We start from the raw sequence: 21,252 nt of genomic DNA on the forward strand, positions 1-21,252 counted from the left end.
CATTTAAAACCTGCCAAATCCCCCCTTGAACTAACACTAATTGTAACAGCCTTGAACAAATACAGAGAGCAGACAATACCTTTATCTCTTGACCTCTTCAGACCATAACTAAAACCCTCTCTACTTTTTTAGCTGTAAATAATGAATCGGGGCATGCTATATAGGACCTGCAGTACGTAAGTGGTAAGGGTATGTAAACTAACGGGACCTTCTGCATTGCATGGGTTTTACAGCTGTCGTGGTAAACCACGACACAGCTCATAAGGACAAAGCTTAAATAAGCATCTTTGCAGCAAGGCAATCTTTTTAAGAAACAGGCAAACACATCCTGTTTCATGTGTAAATGTTTCTTCTAGCTTTACTTATCAAGTTTTTTTCCTTAAAAAGTGATGGCACCTTTCTTCCTGCCAACAACAGCCTCCTTTACTACCAAGGGCTCTGTTCTCACAGAAAGGCCTTTGTTTCTCACAGCACTGTCCAAGAGCTCTTGGACATGTTTTTTAAGCAGTGGAATGAAGCTCTAGATGTCGCAAACTAGTCCGGTCTCTTTACTTGCAGATCAGGTGTTTGCTCCACTGAGTTTTCTGCAAGCTCCCAGCCTCCTCCACCTGCAGAGTAACTTGAACTCTGCACCTGCAGCACAAGTGTATGAAACTGAACTTGAATTACAGAGACAAAAGCGTCCCTTTTAATGGTTAGCATCACATTTCCAGAGAAGGTTCTGGCAAGTGGGGCACAGGACGCTAGATACAAGCTATTATACAGTGTACCAAGTGTGTGCTGCTGGAGCAGGATGATTAATAAATGAGAAGCAGAGTACACCAGAGCTGGATTCACCCAGGCTCTTCTCTGTTCTTACACAACACACAAGAAAAGAACATCCAAAAACAGCTACTGTGCCCTGCTTGTCTGTCAAACCACACCCACTATCTGGAAACCATGCCCGGTGTCCTCATTCACCTCTAACTCCGCTCCCTTGAACACTTACTGCTCCGTAAAAGCCCCTGTTCAGCTGAACGCTGTGCTACATCCTTTCAGCCAAGCTATGCTCATCTAGCATGCAGCAAGGCCAATTATCCTGCAAATGACACTTATCCAAAGGAGGCACCTCCTCCTTAGTAGATTTAAAGTTACTTCATACAATTAGCAACAAACACATCAAATTTGTCCCTTAGAGGTCCTAAATAAATATCCCATACAGGCAATTCTATCACAGGAAAAGGTGTTACTAAAAACATAAAACAATGCCATAAGAATTGATTTTTCACTCTTTTAAGGTCTTGCAGCAAGTTTGGTTTTTTATTATAAACATTTTTTTTTTACTTAAAATAACCCAGAAACTCATTTATTGGAGTAACAGACTAGAAAATCAATTGTATTTTTATTCTTCACCAAGTTTTAACTACTAAGGATTGGGCACTATGCACGTTGTTCAGATGAAACAAAGACTGCTAGATGAGCCTGCCTCCAAAATAACAAGGCAAACAGTAATCAAGGCAAACAACAGTGAATAAGCCACAGCTGCTTCTAATGCAAACAAAGAAATAACATCTTCATGCAGGCTGGAGTTCTGCCCTTTCCAGTTTGCCCAGACTTGCCCCTTCACTGTATGTTTTACCATGTTATTGACATGGTGTAAGATTTTTATATTTTTTTTTTTTGCTGACATACTACCACCAGACAAAGCTCTTTCATCAAGTATCCAGCTCTGACTGAGCACTGGGCTACCAGAGAACAACTGTGCAGTCTTCCACAGCTGCCTTACAAGCCACAGCTTCTGGCTTAGAACAGCTCTGAGGAACCAAATCCCATTCTGGAGTCTCCACATAAACCAGAAACAAGGTTTTGATATTACATTGAAACCGCTGCGCTTGATATTTTACCTAATTTGTACCTAACAGGCACTAGAAACACAGAGAAGATGAGAAGAAATCCAACCTAACTCAAGAAATGGCAGTTTCTTATTTCCCAGAAAAATCACAACAGTTAAGTGATGCTTATCATTAGTGTTTGACTCCAGCTTTCAACATGGCTTTAAGTTGCAGTTTTAAACATTAACTCCATCTCCCAATGAACTCAAAAACATTCGTGTAACTGATCGAGTGTTAGAAAAACAATTTTGCTTCCAGTTTCATACAGCACACACTGAAAAACCACACAGCTCTACTCAGACACCTTGTGTCTGAGCTTAAATTAAGATTGTTGTAGCTATCTGAAATAAGGGTGAATATTAAGGGCTTCACCTTCTTAAAGGTAGAGTATCTGAAATGATTAGGAAAAGCTACAGAAAGCTTTCAGAGCAACGTTTCAAAAATAAAACAACAACAGAAGTCAAAAGCAGTTTGAACAAATCTTTATTATTCTACTTCAATAACAAGAAATAACAAGATAACTATTTCCCCAATCCCTTTTATCAAAATGTTGGGGAAAGATGAAACCCAGCCCCGACATAAATGCATGCTTTGAAAGAGTTAAAAATAGAAGTTACTTTTTGTTATTTGTGCCTTACAGCCAAACTTGAACGACCCTGAGAAAACTCTGTGCAGACAAGTCACTGGAAAGATTTATGTGCAGCTTGCTAAATTTGTTTTTAATCCCGTGTTATTGCTTTGCAAGTTGAGGTTTTTTTTAAACCAAGTGCTAATCTTGACGAAAATTCATCATGAGGAGTGCTACAATATTGCTTTCTTATTGCAAATAGGTAGTACTTCCTTGAAAATATAAACGTGTAAAACAGTCAGCTGACTGCACAGTGCATTTACAGTACGTGATCCAGAGTAACAGGCAGCTTAAAGAGCTGCTTTATACATTAGCCCTTGGCCACAAAGAACTTGGCAGTGCTACTACGGTTTGAATGACTATAGAGTGGAAAATACTACCACTACCAATAAAAAAAGAATAAAAGATCTCTGTTGCATCTACTTTTATCAGAAACCAGGATATATATACATCGTTGAACAAGGAACAGGAACTTAACTAGAAACTGTCATCATGTTGTAATTCTTGGAAGGGCTGGATCTGCTGCTCCTTACGGCTGGTCCCACTCTCCAGCGGTTTGGTCGTCTCCTACCCCGGCTGGGGACTTTCGTAAAGGACGCAGATAGAGCCGTTTTCACCTATACGATAGGACACCTCGAAAGGGTCGACCCAAAGAGTCAATTCGCTGGGCAGGAGCTGGAAGAGCCTCTCGTGGCTCAGCCCAATCATCCCCGCCGCCTCGCCTATCAAGGGGTCCATCTTGTGGTTGATCCTAATGCAGCGGTACCCAGAGCCCTTGGAGGGCGCCAGGGGGAACCAGTGGTGCTTGTACCGCTCTGCGGGAGGAACAAAGAGCAGCGTCACCGCGGCCCCGCGCCCCGCCACCGGGCCGGGGCCCCCCGCCGCCGCCGCCGCCCCCCGGCTCACCGCGCAGCGCCTCCTGCAGGCACTCTCGGAAGCGCCGCAGCCGCTCCTCGCCGATACCGCCGGCGGCCCGCAGGAGGCGGGTGACGAACGCCGCCGCCGTGCACACCTCGGTCCACATGGCCGCCCGGCCGGCGCGCCACGCCGCGCCCCTCCGCGCCACGCCCCCGCCCCGCCAGCCAATGGCGGCGCCGCGCCGCGCCCGCGTCACAAAGGCGCGCCCCGCCCCGCGGCAGAGGGCGAGGGAGTTGGCGCCGTCCCCAGCCGCTCTCCCTTTCTGGTGGGATTTGAACGCAGCCCCTTCCGCTGGGCTGGCCTTAAAGTCACCTCCACCACCACCACCGGGCTCTGCGGCTCGAGCATTTTATATTCGGCCTTGTTAGAAGGGCACACGCTGCTCCTCCGCTCCTCTCTGAGGCACTGCCAAAGAGCCAGAGGGAGCTCACCTGTGAGGGAGCTAAACAGCATCTTGTTTCCCCAGCTGCACAGCTCAATTGTTTGCACCTCTTACTCGTCAGCTTAAGAGCGTGACATCAGCTCTAGCTCAGCAGCAGCTAAAGCCATACACAGTAATTAAGGAGAAGGCTTATCCGCAGACCTTTATAAGCAGATCTTGTTTTACTGCTGCTCGAAAGTTCACCAGATACTTACTCTGATACTCAGATTCTTACTCAGAAGCATGAAAAAGGTTTGGCTGGTATTTTAGTTGTTACTAACAATCAGTTGAACGCAGATTTAGCATTTACAGAAGTTATTTACAGCAAGTTTCCCCAAGCCTCCAAACATCCATCCCTTTAACCTAAGGGTCAGAAGTCACTGTGGCTATATCCAGAAATCCCAACCCCCCTAGCTGGAGCACCAGGAAAGAGCAATACAGGAGAACAACTCATAGCAGACTCGAGTCTCATCGCACATAGGGGGAGCTCCCAGGGAAATGCTCAGTTACCACTGGCAATAGCAGGACAATGTGTTCATTAAAGCACTGGTGAATCACAGAGCCCCCTCTGGTTTATTTCTGCTAGGTGCTGCTATCTGAGGTGTTGAAGCAGTCAAGCAAATTTCACTATGTTTACAATTAGAACCTCTTCAGACCTACTGTTTGTAGGAAGTCTGCTTCAGGAAAGCAAGTTCCCATCCGGTTTGAACAAAAGTGTTTGAAACAGTATGACAACAATAAAATTCACATTACTCCTGCTTACTTGATGTTATACACCTGAGCAAGACTTCTTGACCCTGCTCTTCCCTACTTCATATGGAGCAACGTGACCAAGACAGAAGGGTCAAGAACCTCAAGTGACTGAACTATAGCACCTGAATTTTGGATGGATAGTCATAGTCCCACTTTATGACTTCACATTTTAAAGTCATCGTTTAAAAACCTAGCCATCATATACTCCAAGGTTTATGGACTTGAAATAATTTTGTATGTCATTTTGTAACCTAGCCAAAGAGATTTTTATCCAATACAGGAGGGGAAAAAAAAAAAAAAAAAAAAAAAGGTATTTTATCTCTTCGAGGAAGACAGTGAATTTCTGTGCTTTCTTTTCCTTTCCCCTCACAACTGTTAGCCCTAGACGACCTCTTTTCCTGAGGAAGCATAGAGCGCTGTATCAAGATACTATTTTATTAGAAAACATTTTCAATTAAGTCCAGTATGCATCTTAGTAACTCAGACTTTAGAAATTAATTTCAAAAAATTAATCTTTGCCAGTAGCTGGATGTAACAGTCATCCAATTACTTCAGTCTTATTGAGAATCAGAACACAAAATCCATGTCTCCAGTTTTGGAGACTTCACTGGTAAGATTATCCAGGCGCACATGGACAACGCCACACCACCACATCTGAGCAGGCACAATCATTACTTCTGGTCAAGTTACATGAAAAGGAGTAAGCTTGCATTATTTAAGATGCTACTTTGGTTTACACAAAATTCCTGTAGCAGAAAATTATTCCTGCACAACAAAGTTTTACTGTCACTGTAAGACCAGCTCTGGGACTACATTTAACCTACATATTCTGCCAGGTACTTATCTCAAACACTTCTCCACATTATTCACATCCCCTCCCTTTAGATAATACAGAATTCCCCTACCATATCTGCACTGCGTGACTCCTTTGACAAACCTTTGACACCCTGGCAGTATTGCCACAAACACAAGAAGACAGCTACTCATTTCCAGGTGACATGGACAAACACATCATTATGCATACACTGAAGTCATTAAATTCTTACTAGCATTCAGAATAAACACGGCGTTACTGTTAACAGCATTAAGAGTTATCAAATTCAGACAAGGTATCAAACTGTGCTTAAGTACACAAAACACCTTCTCCTTTCCAAGCTGCATATGCCCATACGAATATACACACAAATCCCCGGTCAGACAAGGCTCTACTAAAGCTAGAACAGGTACTAAGGGACCTGGTTTTGACTTACTCACAAGAAACTCAAGTAAAAATCAGAGTAGAAAGGACTTACAAGCAACCAAGTGAAAAGTAGTTGAAAGCACTGCAGGAGAACACGGAAATGTTGCGACACTGCTAGCACAGATCAATGCTTCCTGCACTGAGGTCTGGCACCTAGGTCCGGCACCTAGGTCCACTAAGCAGTGCATTCAGGTAGATTAAGAAGGTTTTGCTGTAATAATGAAAAGATGCCACAGCCAGCAGCAGATATCAAAGTCACACCTGGATCTCCACAGCAAGTTTCATGCTGAAAGCTCAAGCTAAGCAAACCACAGAAAGAAGACAAAGAGAAAGCAATAGCTGTATGACTCTTACACTTATCTCCATGCCAGAAAATGGTTCTATATGCATCAGTATCTAAATCTTTGGAAACTAGCTTTTTGCTGCTTATTACGATAGCCGTTTAAATAAATAGGCTGTTTTAGAGAATACCAGTGCTTCCTATAACAAAACAGCGTGAATGTAATTAAGCAATTGTAAATAGCATTCCAGCACAAACAAGACCTGTTGAAATATGTCATTTTTCAGCAGAAACAAGTTTTAAGCAGTATTCTCTCTCATTCTGTCATCCCCACCCCCCCCCCAAAAAAAAAAAAAAAAGCTTCTCCCCCACCTCCCATTTTCTGGAAGACTTTTAGCTTTGAGAGTTGAGAAACCTTATCACACAGACAGCAGAAACAAATGAATTAACACTACCATACACTTCATCATCTTCCACAGAGAATTTTTTTTTTAAGCTTGTAAACTGAGACTTGCCTTTGCTGTTACTCTGTTCACCTGCAAAGTCAGTTCTCTTCAGCAGAAACACCTGGAATGGAGAAAGACAGTCAATATCTTGTTACATCTTATTAAAAAAAAAAAAAAAAGTACATGCAAGTTTTCTACTCTGTTTCCTCAACTTTAGCGGGGGGGGGGGAGAAATGAAGCTGTATCAGCCATACATCATCATCATTAGAAGTAAAAACAGTAAATAACAATAGCGCTAGCCTAGTTAGTTATCATATAAAATAATAATAAAATGAAAAATATGAAGACCAAGTACAATCTAAGTCAAGATCCTTTTTGCTTAAAGCTCTCGGTCTGCCTTTCTAGAGTGACTGACACAGAAACCTGGACCCTCTACAAGAAGGTTTTAAATAACACAATAAGTTTTTGTTTTACACCATCTATTTGAAGCATCTCTCATTAAACATAATCCAGTAAAAACACTCTTACTAACAGTAATTGCCTTTATCACCAGACTACAGAGCCAAACGTGATGCTAACATTCCCACTACAGACACAAATAATATTTCCAAATACAAAGGATGCATTCAATGAATTAAATGCCAAGACTTTCCATAGTCTCCTCCACCTAATAAATTAATTAACAAAGTATATCTTTTTATAAGAAGACTTGCACCTATACCTCACCGATAAAATGATACAAACCTCAAACCTCTTTACAACCACTCCCCCTTGTGCTAAGTAGCTGCAGCTGCCCTGCCTGAATCCTGAGGGCTCACCTGTGACCAGGTTAGTGCAGGAGCTGGGCCAGCTGAGAGCACCGCTCAGGCTGCCTTTCCTTCGGCCTTTATAGGTGGTCCCAGGCTCCCACTGTTTATGCATAAACAGTCCTTAAATAAAACACATTGCGCTCCAGCAGTGATTTCAGTGCTCTGCATGCGAAGGGCAGTAGAGAAACCAACAAAAGCAATCAGATTTCTCCTGTGGAAGCCGAGACGCGCTGCCAGCAGCACCGCGGGCCTCGTGTGAGGGCCACCGGGGCTCCCTAGCACCGGGGCTGTCACTGAGCCTCCCACAGAGCCTAACGCTGCGGGGCCACGGCCTGCTCGGAAGGGTTTGGCGGCGCAGCTGTGCCCGCACACCCACCTGGGTTACAGCAGCTGGAAAGGCGGTTTTTCAGCCCAATTTAGGGACGTTTTACAGACGGACTGAGGTGCGAGTACAGCAGCCCACTGCTGCCGGCAGACCAGCAGCAGGCTTTTACCACAGATTTTTCGCAGACAGAGCCCTTTCCCGATATTATGACCCCCTACCGGCTCTGCTTTATTAGACAACAAAGCAAAACAAGCAAACAAACCAAAAAAAAAAAAGTGAAAATAACGCGGTTGGGACCCCAATTTCTGTGGGAAAGGACCCAAAGGGCCAACCCCTGCCACCCGGCGGCCGCCAGGGATTTACCACAGCAAGGGGGCGGTCACGCGGGCTGCCGTGACGTCACCCCCCAGCTTTCCGCGGCGGCCCCCATTGGCCGGGCGGGCAGGCCGCCGGCCGCTGATTGGCTGTCGGGCGGCGCGGCGGGCTCCGCGCCCCGTCCCCTCAGAGCTCGGCGCCGGCCGCTATGGCGGCGCCCGGGCCGCGGAAGCGCAGCGGCCCCGCGCTGTGCGGGGCGGGCTGGGCGCGGGGCCCCGCTCCGGCCGCGCCGCTGGGGAACGGCGTCCCGCCTCACAAGCGCCCCAAGGGGCCGGCGGCGGGCGGCGGCGAGGCGCCGGAGGACCCGTTCGGGGACGGCGACGACTTCACGGCGGACGAGCTGGAGGAGATCGAGACGATCGCCTCGCAGGCGCTGTCGCAGGACGCGGGGCGCAACTGGGGCGGCCGGGCCGGGCCGCGGGGCAGGGCCGCGGGGCAGGAGCCTGGAGGTCGGTGTGAGGGGGAGCGGGGGGACGGGGCCGGCGCTGGGGCGAGCCTCGCCTCACCTCGCCTCGCCTCGCCTCGCCTCACCTCACGGCCCGCCGGGCTCTTTCCTCAGCAGGGAGCGGAGCAGACAGCGGGCTGCCGAGGGACGCGTTCCGCTACGAGGTGCTGCAGACACAGCACGAAGAGATCCGGCACAAGGTGGGCGACGGCGGACACGGAGGTGGCTGCGTTACCTCCCGGGGACGCCGCATGGGAACGAGCTGCTGGGAAGAAAGGTGCAGGGGAGCGCAGGCGTGCGGCTGGCCGCTCAAACATCAGATCTGAGCAGGGTTCTGCAAATATTTTACCAGAATGTTCTTTTAGTCTCTGGTAAAACTTCACACAGAAACCACTACCAGAGGTAGTATGATATTCTCCAGTCTGCTTTTTAAAATGACCAGGTGGCTGTTTTTTGATACCTCTTAGCGTCAAAGCGGTCAGCAGCTTAACAACACGCACCGTCAGGAAATTTCTTCTTTGATTTGGCTTTGAAGGTCACGTGTGGTTCTAGCAGATGGGGCTCTACTACTAAGAGAGGCAGCAAATAGGAATAATTTCTGCATAGTGGTTACACTTCAATAGATCTTTGCTTCCTCACAGTTGTGCTTTCTCCCATATGGAAGGGTCCTACGCTATTTACATTTCTGTCACCATCCTTACCTCTCTTCCACTTCTTTTATTTCCTCCTTTATTGGAAAGACCCTGCCTGTACACCACGTGAGGGTAAAATATAATTTTACATCATGATATAGAGGTGTCTTTATACTTTTTTCTCAATCCTTTTCTGAATAACCCATTCTGTTCTCTCTCTGAAGTCTTGTCTCTGAGCAGTGATGGCTGTTCAGAGTAACAGAGACTATACGTGTCATGAAGATACTGTCTGGGGGTGGTAACTTGTCCGACGACAGCGTTGCTGTTGGCTGCTGTGCTTGATGAGATACTGTGGTTAAATTATCATTGTTACATCCCAACATTTTAATAAGTTTTTGTTGTGTGCGACTAGAGTATTTGTCAAAGAAATAGCATAAACATAGAGGAGGTGAAAGAATGGTCTCTGACAGATACCAGGATAGTACATTGACATATATCTTTGCTGTCACTTTATAATTCTGTTAGATAAAACACTAGCTGAGCCTGATTTAATTAGGAAAAAAAAAAAAGATCAGAAGCTGTATTGCAGACTTTCTAAACTGGTTTAGAGAAGCATTTTTCTCTCTAGAAAGTATAAGCATGCTTAATCTTCAACCACGTAGATAATGATACAAATACATCGTTTAATGGAATTCATCTCTTTGCAGCTGAAAGAAATGCAGGATGAAATTCTAACTAAAAATGGAGAAATTAAAATTTTGCGCGACTCAATGCAGCAGATGGAGTGTGCTATGGAGGAACAGAAAAAATCATACATGCTATTGGAACAGCAAAAATCTCAGACCCTAAAGGAAAAAGAAAAAGAGTTCTCCAAAAAGGTTTGTAACTATAACAGTTACCTTCACATCACATGTGGAAGCTAGTTTTATGACTTAAATGATATTATAGTCCATTTAGTCAAAGGAAGATTTGTGTGAAACTTCCAAATCACGTATGCTTTTCTTTTGTTATCTAGAAGAAAACACATGTAAGAACTTGCTGGTAGATTTCTTCTGCCAGCATAAAAGAACGAAGTTAAAATGATAGAATTTTTTTGATTATTTAATGTTTTCTTAAACAATCCCCAGAAAATTACAATTGGAATGTATTGTTAAATGGAAAAATTAGACAGAATATACTGTATGACTCTGATCAGATTGCTATTCCTGTTGCAGTCATCTTTCTGAAAGCCCCTGAAGAGGACAGTGGCTGCTTTTGTGCTGTTTACTCTGCTGTTAATGGCCTCACTGTAGTCATACTCTGCGTGGCACTTGGTCTTACCAAGTCATATGTTTCTTGCCTGAATTTTGACACTTGGTTCTAACATAGTATTAATTGGATTAGGATACATAAAAATGGAGATCTTGTGCAGAGATCACAGTAAGTAGATGGTAATCTTGAAATCTTACAGTAATTTGAGTTGCTTTGCAGTTATAGCACCGCTCATGTATCTGTAACAGTAAAACTGTCTCTTGAATTCCCCTTTCAGATACTGTCCTTGCAGTCAGAGTTGCAGTTCAAAGATGCAGAAATGAATGAACTAAGAACGCGACTTCAGAACTGTGAGAGAAATAAACATGTTACTCAAACGGTTTTAACACCAAGGTATGAGTTTTGGAAAATGAATTTGTGTTGCCTTTTATAATACATATACTTGAAGTACTACAGAGGTTTTATTTCTTCATGCAACTCTTAGTTCTGTTTTCTTGAAAAAATACATCCAAAAAAAAGTTTGACCCCTGTGGAATTTGCTTTAAAAGACTTACTTACAAAGAGTGGATAGTGAAATACGTCTAAAACATCAATGCTACAAACGCTATTAAATACATCTTTCTTTACTATTTAATAAAATACTTCTGAAAGAGATACTGATCCATCAAAGTCGATTTGGGGGGTAATTTTTCCTCTTGCTTTTTTATTTTTTTAAATAGCCCTAAAAAGAATTCTGCAATCCAAGTGAAATCAGAAGGATGTTCTCCACAGTCTGGAAGAAGATCCTTTCCTACAAAAGAGTCTTTCGGTGCTGACACATCTACTAGACCATCTTCTTCTTCAAGAAAGTTGTTTGCCAAGGCTGCTTCCATCAAAGAAGGTAAACCCCTATATAACTTGCAACGTTTTTAGCTGCGTATGAACATTCTGCTTTACATAAAGCTTTTTGTACTATGTAACTGAGTGGTTTCATTAAGAGTACTCTAGGGAAAAGAAGTATTTTTCTTAGTTTGATTTTGCTTAAATTTATTTTGGTTTTATAGCAATTGGCCTTAAGCCAATTTGAAGAAATTTGCATGAAGATCAATTGAATTCACATCTTGGTAAATGGCAGTGTACCAGATGCCAGGATATCAGTGATGAAGTATCTGTTGGCTGTGGTGAAAAACTTTCATTTATTATAGGATGAACTAAAATACCCAAATTGTTATCTGCCTTTGTCACTGAAGAAAGAACAGGAAATAATTTGCCTGTTTCTTGAAAACGTCTGCTAGGCAACTAATGTTTTTTTTTTGTAGTACTGCAATTCTGGCTTTAATAAACAGACCATTTCTGGCATTTTATTTTAAATGGTACGTATTTAGCCACATTGAAAGAAACAGATGAAACCGGTTACTCATTTCCTCTTCTATGTATACAGCAGTAATTCTCACAAAATTGCATCTTTAAATTCATTGCATAAAACTTAGGAAAATGAAATATGTTTGAATATTGCTATAATATGAAACAAAAATAGTGTTGGTGTTTTTTTTTTTTTTTTTTTTTTGTAGCAGCCAACAAAATTTGGGTATCATCAGCTAATACTTACAGAAAACGAAATGAAAAATCTGAGACATTACCCTTCAGCTACAGTATTCAATCTGAAACTGGGGGCAGTATGAACTTCCAAAAATAAACAAAAATAAATATAGTAGCCTTAAAAGATTAACACTGTTAATTCCCCACCACCACCTATTCATTATGGTAACAACGTTCAGTATGCCTATTTGTTTGAAAAACACACTCAGTTGTCTTAGTAACCCTCCAAGACTTTTTTTGTACATTTTTACATTTTCTAATGTATTTTAGGGAGCAATTCTGCTTGCATCACAGCTCTTAGCTATAGCATTATAGTTACTATATTAACTAGATAGTATTATAGTGTTTCAGTACCTAAAGGGGACCTAAAAGAAAGTTGGAGAGGGATTCTTTATCAGGGAATGTGGTGATAGGACAAGGAGTAATGGCTTTAACCTTTTTTTTTTTAGTTTAGATTAGATATAAGGAAAAAAATTATTTGCTCAGAGTGCTGAGGCACTGGCACGGGCTACCCATAGAAGCTGTGGCTGCCCCATCCCTGGCAGTGTTTGAGGCCAGGCTGGATGGGGCTTTGGGCAACCTGGTCTGGTGGGAGTGTCCCTGTCCACAGCAGGGGGTTGGAATTAGATGATCATTAAGGTCCCCTCCAAATTATTTTATGATTCTGTGATTATTATTTGACATTACTGAGTTATGCAAAATATGTATTTTATGCTGATCTGCTGCCTGTGTGCTTCCTATATAATGGCTGTGGCTAATTGAATGTGTGTAAATGATAGATAAGGATTTGTAAGCCGTCTAGTAGTTCTCATACATGAATTGTAATTCCCGTTTGTTTTAGATAGTAAGATACCCCATCCTGAAGTTTTATCCATGAAGAATGAAACAGAGGGAAAAAACGGTTCCTATAAATCTGTACATAAACGAAACACGCAAGGTAAGGTATTGCTGGCAGCACAGAAACAGTGAGCGTTTCTGAGGTATGGCTAAGGTGCTAGTACTAGGCAGCGTCAGGCTGACGAACCCGCTGTGTGCAGTGCCAGTGCACAGAGTTGGTGAGCTAGCTGCTTTGTGCTTTGAGCATTGTGATTTTGCAATAAAGCATCTGAGATTATATTATTATCTTGTATCTCCACAACATTCTGATACTGTTACTCTATTTAAGAAAAAGGTTTGCCTGGCTTTAGCTTTAAGGAAGGATTTGGACCAAGACATAGGTTGAGAGGCATCTTACTAGGAGGGTGGCTCTTTCACTATTAAGATACTACACTTTTTATTGCAAACTTTATACACTTTTTTTTTTTTTTTTTTTTTTTTTTAAGTAAAAACAGTAGAGCAGCATTTAGAATGTTCAACGTGTTACTTCCAGTTCAGAAAAGGATTGTATCACATGGTTTTAATGTCTGGACTGGAAAAGGGGGAGCAAGTCACCAGGACAGTTGTGGGTTATAACAATCATTTGGATTGAGATATTTTGCTAATATGGGGATTGTAATTAAAATCTCTCTAAATATAACTTGGTTAATACTTAAATCACATCTTGAAGATTTTCAGAAAAAATGAATTTTAGAACATGATTCTTTTCCTGATTTCTCTCTTGTAAGAAAGAGAAAATTTGTAATGAAAAAATAATTTTGTGGTTGAGAGCACTATAAATGAGGTTAATCTTTTGAAATATTTTTTTGTTACTGTTGTCATTGGTGATAAAATTACTCCAAAGACAATTATATATCTTTTCAGGTTCTATCTTACTGAATGCACTGATGAAGCAGCCCATTGTCTCTGGGTCTTTACTAGGTCTTTGCCACCTTCTTAGCAGTAACTCGGAGACCCTACAAGGAGCTATGTTGCAGTCAAACCTTCTGGATACGTAAGTTTACTTTTTGTTTTACCGTATCAGACGTGTTCTTAGTATAGTGGCAGCATAGTGGTATACTCTGTATGAAACGCTTACTTATGTAGGACTTGTGTTGGATACTTCATTCCTTGTGTTCAATGCTGTTTTGCTGAGGCCATTTAAAGCACAATTTGGAATGTCATTCATGCTGTGTCTTCAATTATTAATGTTTGATTATTGTGGATACTAAATACTGGAGAAACACTAAGAGAGAAACTACGTTAATTTTATTTTAGGGGAAGGCACAGGAATAAGTAAAACTTTAAAGCTGCTATCAGCCGCAGCTATCCATATCTATCTAAGGATATAAAACTTGCAATGAAAGAAGTATATAAACAAGATCATGAGTCAAGAGTAAAATAATCAAAAAAAAATCAGTGAAAAAAATTAATCAAAAGAACTGTAGAGTTTTTGTTTTAATCTAAATTTACGTTCAATTCTTGTACAGTTTTTCTCAGACACAATGCTCTGTAAAGCATTTAAATACGAATATTAGGTGTAAAATTGGCTGAATATGTCTTTAAAAGTCATATTTGTTCCTAAGATTTTTGTTGTTACCTGCTTTACTGCTTTTTTGTTGAGAATCCTATACTTTTTATTTAAGGTTTACTTGGACATAAAGGCTAGCTCTTGTTGATTGTTAAATTCAAGATAATAGTTTAGAAAGGAATTAGTTGCTCCCAAAATCTGGATCACAACCCATAGTTTATGGGAAGGTTTACAGGATGGTACCTTGCAAATGTTTTCCTGCACCCACTGATGCAGGAGAACTTTTATTAAAGGTTTTCAACAGAGCTTTCTCAAGTTAATCATCTACTCAGTCTGCTTTACTGCTTCCCAAGACTAATCAGCCACGCTTATTATCACCATCTCTCTTGAATACATATTTAATAATAAACTGTGAAAACTTAATATCACACTTTACATTTCAAACGTTTCTTACTTTAAAGAAGTAGACTGTAGCTCCTGAAATTCCTTTGCTTTTCTGATATGTTGTTTTATTAGTAATTCTTGTGTTTTGTGGGATTTATGGCATGGCTCACGTCTCAATGCCCATGCCACTTACGCAGGCAGTTTCTGCATTTGGCCTTTGTAGCTGCATTTTGACTAGTTAATTGCTAAAAGCTGTCCCTCCATTTTTTTGTTGAAGTCTTTTGACAGCCCCTTCCTGTTACAGATCAGTAATATACAAATATTCCTTCTTCCCCAAAGCTACCCAATAACTTCAGGGGAGGATAAGAATATACAACAGGTCTCAAGCAGATCAGCTGAGAAGCCAGTGTTTGAAATGTAGCTTTAGACAATGGTTACTAACGAGCTGGTAAAGTTACGCAACTATCAGTCCTGAATACTTTCACAAGACTTAGGATTGTTTTGATACTGTTCTTCCATGCAAGTATCAAGGAGTAGTTTTTTTTTTTTTTAAATTTTGGGAATAGACACCTAACTACAGTAGCCTTTCTATTATTTCATTCAGAATATGGATAACTAATAAATGAAATCAAAATTTTCAGCTATGTTTGCTACCTTTTCTTTTGCTGAAGTATTTTCCTTCTTTTAATTTTATGCGGATAGGAAGCCGACACAAATACCCAGCATCAGGACAACTCAGGAAGAAATTACTCCTCTTGTATCCCTGCGAGAAGCTCAAAAACTTGCAATAACAGGATTGAACTTGATTGCTATGGATGAAGGGTCAGCTGAAGGAAGCCTAGCAGGAAGTGGGAGAGAGTTCTTGCCCCTCAAATGTTGCAAGATCCGAGGCGCTGTGCATCTCTTGCCCTTGGTGGAGCACCACATTGGTGCATACTGTCAAGCAGTACAACTGGCGGACAAGGCAGTAAATGGTTCTTGTGGAAACCACTCAGTTGTTTCTTCTCGAACCAGCACAAATATGGTATCAAGTAAGGAGGACTTCAGGTCGTCTCTTGAAGAAACGACAGTTATATCACTGGGTATTCTTTATTATTTGGCATTTTATAGCTGGGATGTTGTCCACATATTGCTGTCTACTGAAGTAGAAGAAGGTTCTACTGTTGGAGATGAACAGATTTCCAAGATGGACAAAGATGTGTTGTGTGATAATAAAGAAGACACCAGGACACAAGGAGGGCTGCCTGAAGCTTCACAGGATGTCCCTATTAACGATCGAGCTCAACATTCTTTGTTCAGAAAGCTGATTCAGGTTTTAGATTTTTCTACTACAACAGGCTCCCAGACTGATAACATACTAAAGCAAAGCCTGAAAGTTTTGGTAAAATTAGCTGAAAATTCAACAATGGACTTGCTAATAAAGTAAGTCAGTAATAGCTTTAAAATGATCTCAGGCTCTTAGTTTTCATTCTCTGTTTAAACTAATTTGTGCAGATGACAGTAGAAATTATGACATTTATGGGAGAATATCTTATTTCTCAGCTCATCTTTGAGATGCATGGGAGGATCTGCCTTTGCTGCTAATAAATGAGATAATTGCCCCAAATTAATAATAAGATCTGCTTATAAGTTTATATGAAGCAGATGCTGGTGCCTCATTGCATAGCTGTCACATTGAAGAGAGAAAACTTCTCAAGGCTCTATGCAGTTGATGAGGGTTTTTTTTTTTCTTCCAATTGCTGGGAGATGCGTAAGGAATGAAAGCACAGGGCTTTCTGTTTTATTTATTTACTCTATTTATATTTTATATTAATATGATAATATTTGAATATTTCATATGTTTTATAAGTATATAAACTTTATACTACAAAATGTTTATAATATTTATTTATTCTGGCACATAAAATGGCACACTCAAAAGTGCAACAATTTGTCTGCTAATGGTCTAATATATGGAACCATAGTGTGAACTGCAAACTGTCTTCAAAATCTAACAATGTGTTTTTCAGCTCATGGCATGTAAGTTGAGATCACCTAGTTTTGAATGGCTGAAAAGGCATGAATTACGATGCTGCATGTAAGAAATGGTGAATTATTTTCAAATCATCAGTGCTTTTCACGTTTCTAACTCAGATTTTTCTTTTGAAGTTTTCAGCACTTACTGAGTAGCCAGATACTGCTCCGTTGTCTGTGTCCCGAGATCCCTTTGCATGCTGTCCTTTTGACCGTGAAACTGTTGTGTATACTTGCTCAACACCACATGTTGGTTGCTCAGCTTTGTTCTCATTCAGGTAAAAGATTGCCTAATGCATAATTGTTAACAGTTGAATGTTAGTTAGCACAACTAAAAATAATACAAATAGGCCTTGCTCTAAAGTACTAAACCCCCCAAAGGCAAAGCCTGCTGTGTCACCTGAAAACATTTTCTAGCACCGAGTTCCAGTCACTGTTTGAAGAATATTTTGTCTGGCAGTATCCATACAGAGTTCTGATACCCATCTGGACTTCTAAAGTTACTTTCTAGATGAATGTTTACTATAATAAAAGTTGGTAAGGAAAAAGGGGTTTCAAGGATTTGAAGGCTAATTCCATTCTGCAGGGGACCTGCACTCATGTTGAGCTTAGGGACACAATGTTGAGCTTAGGGATTACAGTACCCTGCATGACAAATACTCTTTGTCTAGTACCCACAAAAAATGTAATAGGAGAGTAGCACCACAAATGCATAGAAAGTTTAGGGATACTAATTTCTTCAGCACTGCTTAAGGTGTCTGCAATTAAAGCAAGAAGTTGAATCTGTATCTTGAGCCCAGGATAGCACTCTACATATTTCCTGGAATATGTTATCTTCTGTGGAAAAAAAACAACTATTATTTATCACAGACAATTGACCAGTTGGGAAGAGAACAAAGTTATCTCTCTTTCAGATACCTGCCTTCTTCTTGCACTGTACATGTATATCACATCAAGGCCAGATAAATCAGCATCTGAAGTGCTTTGGCTTCAGCTGGAACAAGAGGTAACAACAGCTGTTAGTTCTCGTGCTTTTTCCTACTGGGGGGTGGGAGGTGGGAAGGGAGGAACAGGGCAGTGCACAAATTGTTTGAAATAAGTTCTGTCTTCACCTGAAATAAAAATTGAGAGTATTTGCTTGCAGTAAAGGATTACATTGACTTTTAAGAGAAGCTGTTTGAATCAATAACCACTCTTCAAGATAACATCAGTCATAGCAGTCAACATAGTTAAATCATTGAAAAAGCGAGAAGGCTCTTAGGATGGCTGTAAATGTTCAAGACTACAAGTTTTGTTTTGCTTTTAGATTGATGCAGTAAAAGGAAGCAAGACCTGTGTTTCATTTTGATTTTATAATTTACTTCTGAACTGTATCTTTGAAATCACTCCAAATGAAATACAGCATATGGTGAAATACTAGCTTGCTGTACAGTATGCATGATCCTGTATAGGGAGAATAGTTTTTGAATTTATATTGTTCGTAGTGCCGGGGTGGCTTGTGGGGTTCTACCATTTGTTCCACCTCTACTTTCACTTAAAAGAATTTTGAACTATTTTCTAAAAGTATTTTCATTATCCCCTGTCTGCATTGCATTTAGGAAGTGCAAACACACGATGTGTATGCAAGGAATCCTCATCAGCCTTTCTTATCAGGAAGCTGAAGTGGTTTCTGTGCAAGGCAAATTCCACGTCTGTCTTAGTGTGTGTTTGTTTTTCCTCTAACATTTTGTTTTTCTTTTGGTGGGGTAAAAAATGAATTGTTAAGAAAAGGACCAAGAATGTTTAAAAACAGTAAGCAAATGACATTTCTACCTCCCTTTATTTGCAGCTAAATTGTGTGATAATTATGCAGAACCCTAATACTTATTGTAATGCTATCTGCGTGTTTTTGTAATAGACAGTTAGACTCCTGACAAGGTGTACGCGGTGCTCCAGGCCAGCCATTTTACTACCTGGTACAGACTGCCAGTGTAATCCTGAGGTACGTCACTACAGCTACTGAATTTAATCTACTGAAAACTTAAAAGTTACTCCTAACAATGCTGAAGTAGTTTTTTACCATTTTTTAGCTCCACTGAAACAGAAGTGTTCGGTACTTTGAAGTCTGCCTTCTTCTGGAAAGCTTGTTTTTGCTTGCTAGAAAATATTCTAAAATTTGGATGTCTGAAAAGATTGATCAGTGAAGCTCATAATAACTTTTCCACTGCTCTAATTTTATTTTGTATACTGAGACTTTTATCTCTTGCAGGTGGTTAAGGCACTCATTGTAATGTTACATAGACAGTGGATGAAGATCAGAAGATCTGATAGCGGCTTGTGTGCGCATAAGGAGCAAATTATTCAGTTTTTACGAGACGCTGTTTTACTCTTACACAGCCTATCTCAGAAAGATAAACTGTTTCACGAACACTGTTTGGAAGTACTCCATCAGTATGACCAAGCTATGCCAGGCATAAGAGCCATTCTCAAAAAAAATCAAAAATTGAGTGCCTGTGAAGGTAAATCAAGTCACATTACAGAGTTGTTTTGTGTTGTGTTTTGTCTTCTCTATTGTGTGAATGAAATTCCACTTCTGTCTCATTCCTCAGTTAACAAATACCATGTACCAAATAATGTGGATATTTTGTTTGATCAAACAAAATCCTTTGCTCCCCCTCCCTTCAGTAGAACAATCTACACTGTATGTTACCTCACTTTAAATTATTCCAAATTTCCAACTAGCATTATGCTTTCTCTCTGCAATTGTTTTTTCCTTGCATCCCTTAACATCTTCCTTGTCCCTCTTCCACCCCACCCTTCCTCCATTACCCCAAAAGCTTCTTTAACCCATGTAACATCAGAACTTTCCCCTTGCTTTGCACACTTCGTGTCTATTTCCTGCAGAGCAAATCTAGTGAAACTGTCTCTGCTCCCTGGACCTTGATGCCACCTCTTCATCCACTCATGGCATTATTTCCATGCATCTTTTAGAGCTAACGTGAGCTAATGTGTTCTCATGTCAGTATGTGGTTTGCTACAGGACACCAGACAACACGTGGTCTTACTAAGAGTCCGTGTGATAAATCTTTCAGTGGTGGTATTTTGCATCAGTAAGGCAGGTGACGTGAACATGCCACAAGTGCTAACAGTGACTTCTCTGAAGAAACTAAACAGCATGCTACGTGTTTGTTCTACTCTGCTTAGAGTGTCCTAAAGTTTTCTGGAACTTCTAACACCTTGTCTAGCTGTGCTTGGAAATGGACCAAAAGAGTGTAACGGCTTACAGTTTTGGGGATGGTGGTGCGTGTGTGTGCTTGCACGTGCGTACTTACCAGTCAGGTTCTTCCTGCTAATCACAAAATGCTATGCTTTTGGCCTAGTGGCTTTTTAAGATAAGTTTATAACAATAAGGCTTAAAACTTAATTAATTAATAGTCTTAAATAGTTCTTTTAAATAAAAGTTCTCTTCACTATGTTTCCCCTGGTAACTAAATTTGGTTGTCCAAGGTAGTGCTCTCCTTACTTTTAGGCCTTAAAGGAAAGAGGAGGAGGTGGGGAAAGTTTGTATGACAAAACACGTGTATAAAGTTTAAATGTAAAGAGGTCTTTGAAAGTCTATTTGATATAGCCTTCTAGAGGAAGTCTTGTTTGTATTTCAAAACAAAAATAAAAAAATCCCAGCTATAATTTTATCAAGTACAAAAATAATTCTCTAAAACACGTGCTTTTCTGTTGTTGCAGAGCTGATGTTAGATGAATTGTATCCTCCTGAGCCAGAAGCAGAAGATCAGGGAATGGACTGCAGTTAGCTAATGTTTACCAAGGGTCTCTCTCTCCTTCCTTATTTAAATCATAATAATCAGTGACAATCTGAAAATTAAATCATCTGTTTTATTAAATGATAATACAAACAAAAATGTATTTCTTTGTTGTGATTTTGTGCTATCCAAGTGAACCTGAAAGCAAAGGAATTCTGATGTAAGAAAAATGATACTGCAGTGTACTGTTTGGCTGTGCAAAACCACTCCAGGGGTTATGAATAGTTCTGTTTGAGTTTCATTCTTCATGAAACAGCTGTAAATAGAATGGAAACTTTTTGTTTTCCATTTTACTGTGACTAAGCTAAATTTCAGCTAAATTTATGATGCTGAATGTCCTGAGGTGTTTGTGATCACTGAGTTCATATGGACGTCTTCTAAAAACATCTGATCTGTTTCTTTTGCAGCTGTTAACACATTCTTGCATGATTTCCACATTTTCATGTTGATATTAGTAGATTGTACTTTTTATAAATTTGTAGAAGTAACTTAAGAGTTGGCAGTTCAGTTCTGAGCAAGAAATTCATCAAAGTCCTGTAATAAACATCCAAGATCACTCATTTTTTCCCTCAAATTTGTGAATGTGCTGGAAGTACAACTATTTAGGTGCCAAAACAAAAAATAGCACTTTTTCCCAAAGTTACCATCTCATTCTTGTAAGGTAAACATTGAGGAGAATTGTTGCTTTACCCTTTCAACT

At 40.7% G+C, this 21,252-nt stretch overlaps 1 protein-coding gene and 1 pseudogene across 1 annotated transcript; one reads left to right on the top strand and one right to left on the bottom strand.

Annotated features, from left to right (window-relative positions):
• Positions 1–2,337: 2,337 nt before the first annotated feature.
• On the bottom strand, positions 2,338–3,526 carry LOC116493049 (annotated as a pseudogene).
• A 4,688-nt stretch (positions 3,527–8,214) lies between these two features.
• ATRIP (ATR interacting protein) lies at positions 8,215–20,880 on the top strand. The gene is made up of 13 exons (XM_032194227.1): positions 8,215–8,515; positions 8,629–8,711; positions 9,851–10,021; positions 10,672–10,787; positions 11,114–11,274; positions 12,814–12,909; positions 13,713–13,842; positions 15,445–16,164; positions 16,891–17,033; positions 17,670–17,761; positions 18,653–18,736; positions 19,004–19,253; positions 20,476–20,880. The coding sequence occupies exons 1-13, from the start codon at positions 8,215–8,217 to the stop codon at positions 20,541–20,543; spliced, it is 2,415 nt and encodes an 804-aa protein (XP_032050118.1). The 3' UTR covers positions 20,544–20,880.
• The last annotated feature ends 372 nt before the right edge of the window (positions 20,881–21,252 follow it).

The sequence above is a fragment of the Aythya fuligula genome, chromosome 10 (assembly GCF_009819795.1).
Source record: "Aythya fuligula isolate bAytFul2 chromosome 10, bAytFul2.pri, whole genome shotgun sequence".
In the NCBI taxonomy this organism is placed as follows: domain Eukaryota; kingdom Metazoa; phylum Chordata; class Aves; order Anseriformes; family Anatidae; genus Aythya; species Aythya fuligula.

Excerpts from the sequence above, each read along its gene's own strand:
- ATRIP (XM_032194227.1), top strand. The coding sequence starts at position 8,215 with ATGGCGGCGCCCGGGCCGCGGAAGCGCAGCGGCCCCGCGCTGTGCGGG. Across the intron at positions 13,843-15,444 it reads CAGTCAAACCTTCTGGATAC|GAAGCCGACACAAATACCCA; the intron begins GTAAGTTTACTT and ends TTATGCGGATAG. Across the intron at positions 18,737-19,003 it reads ACTGCCAGTGTAATCCTGAG|GTGGTTAAGGCACTCATTGT; the intron begins GTACGTCACTAC and ends TATCTCTTGCAG.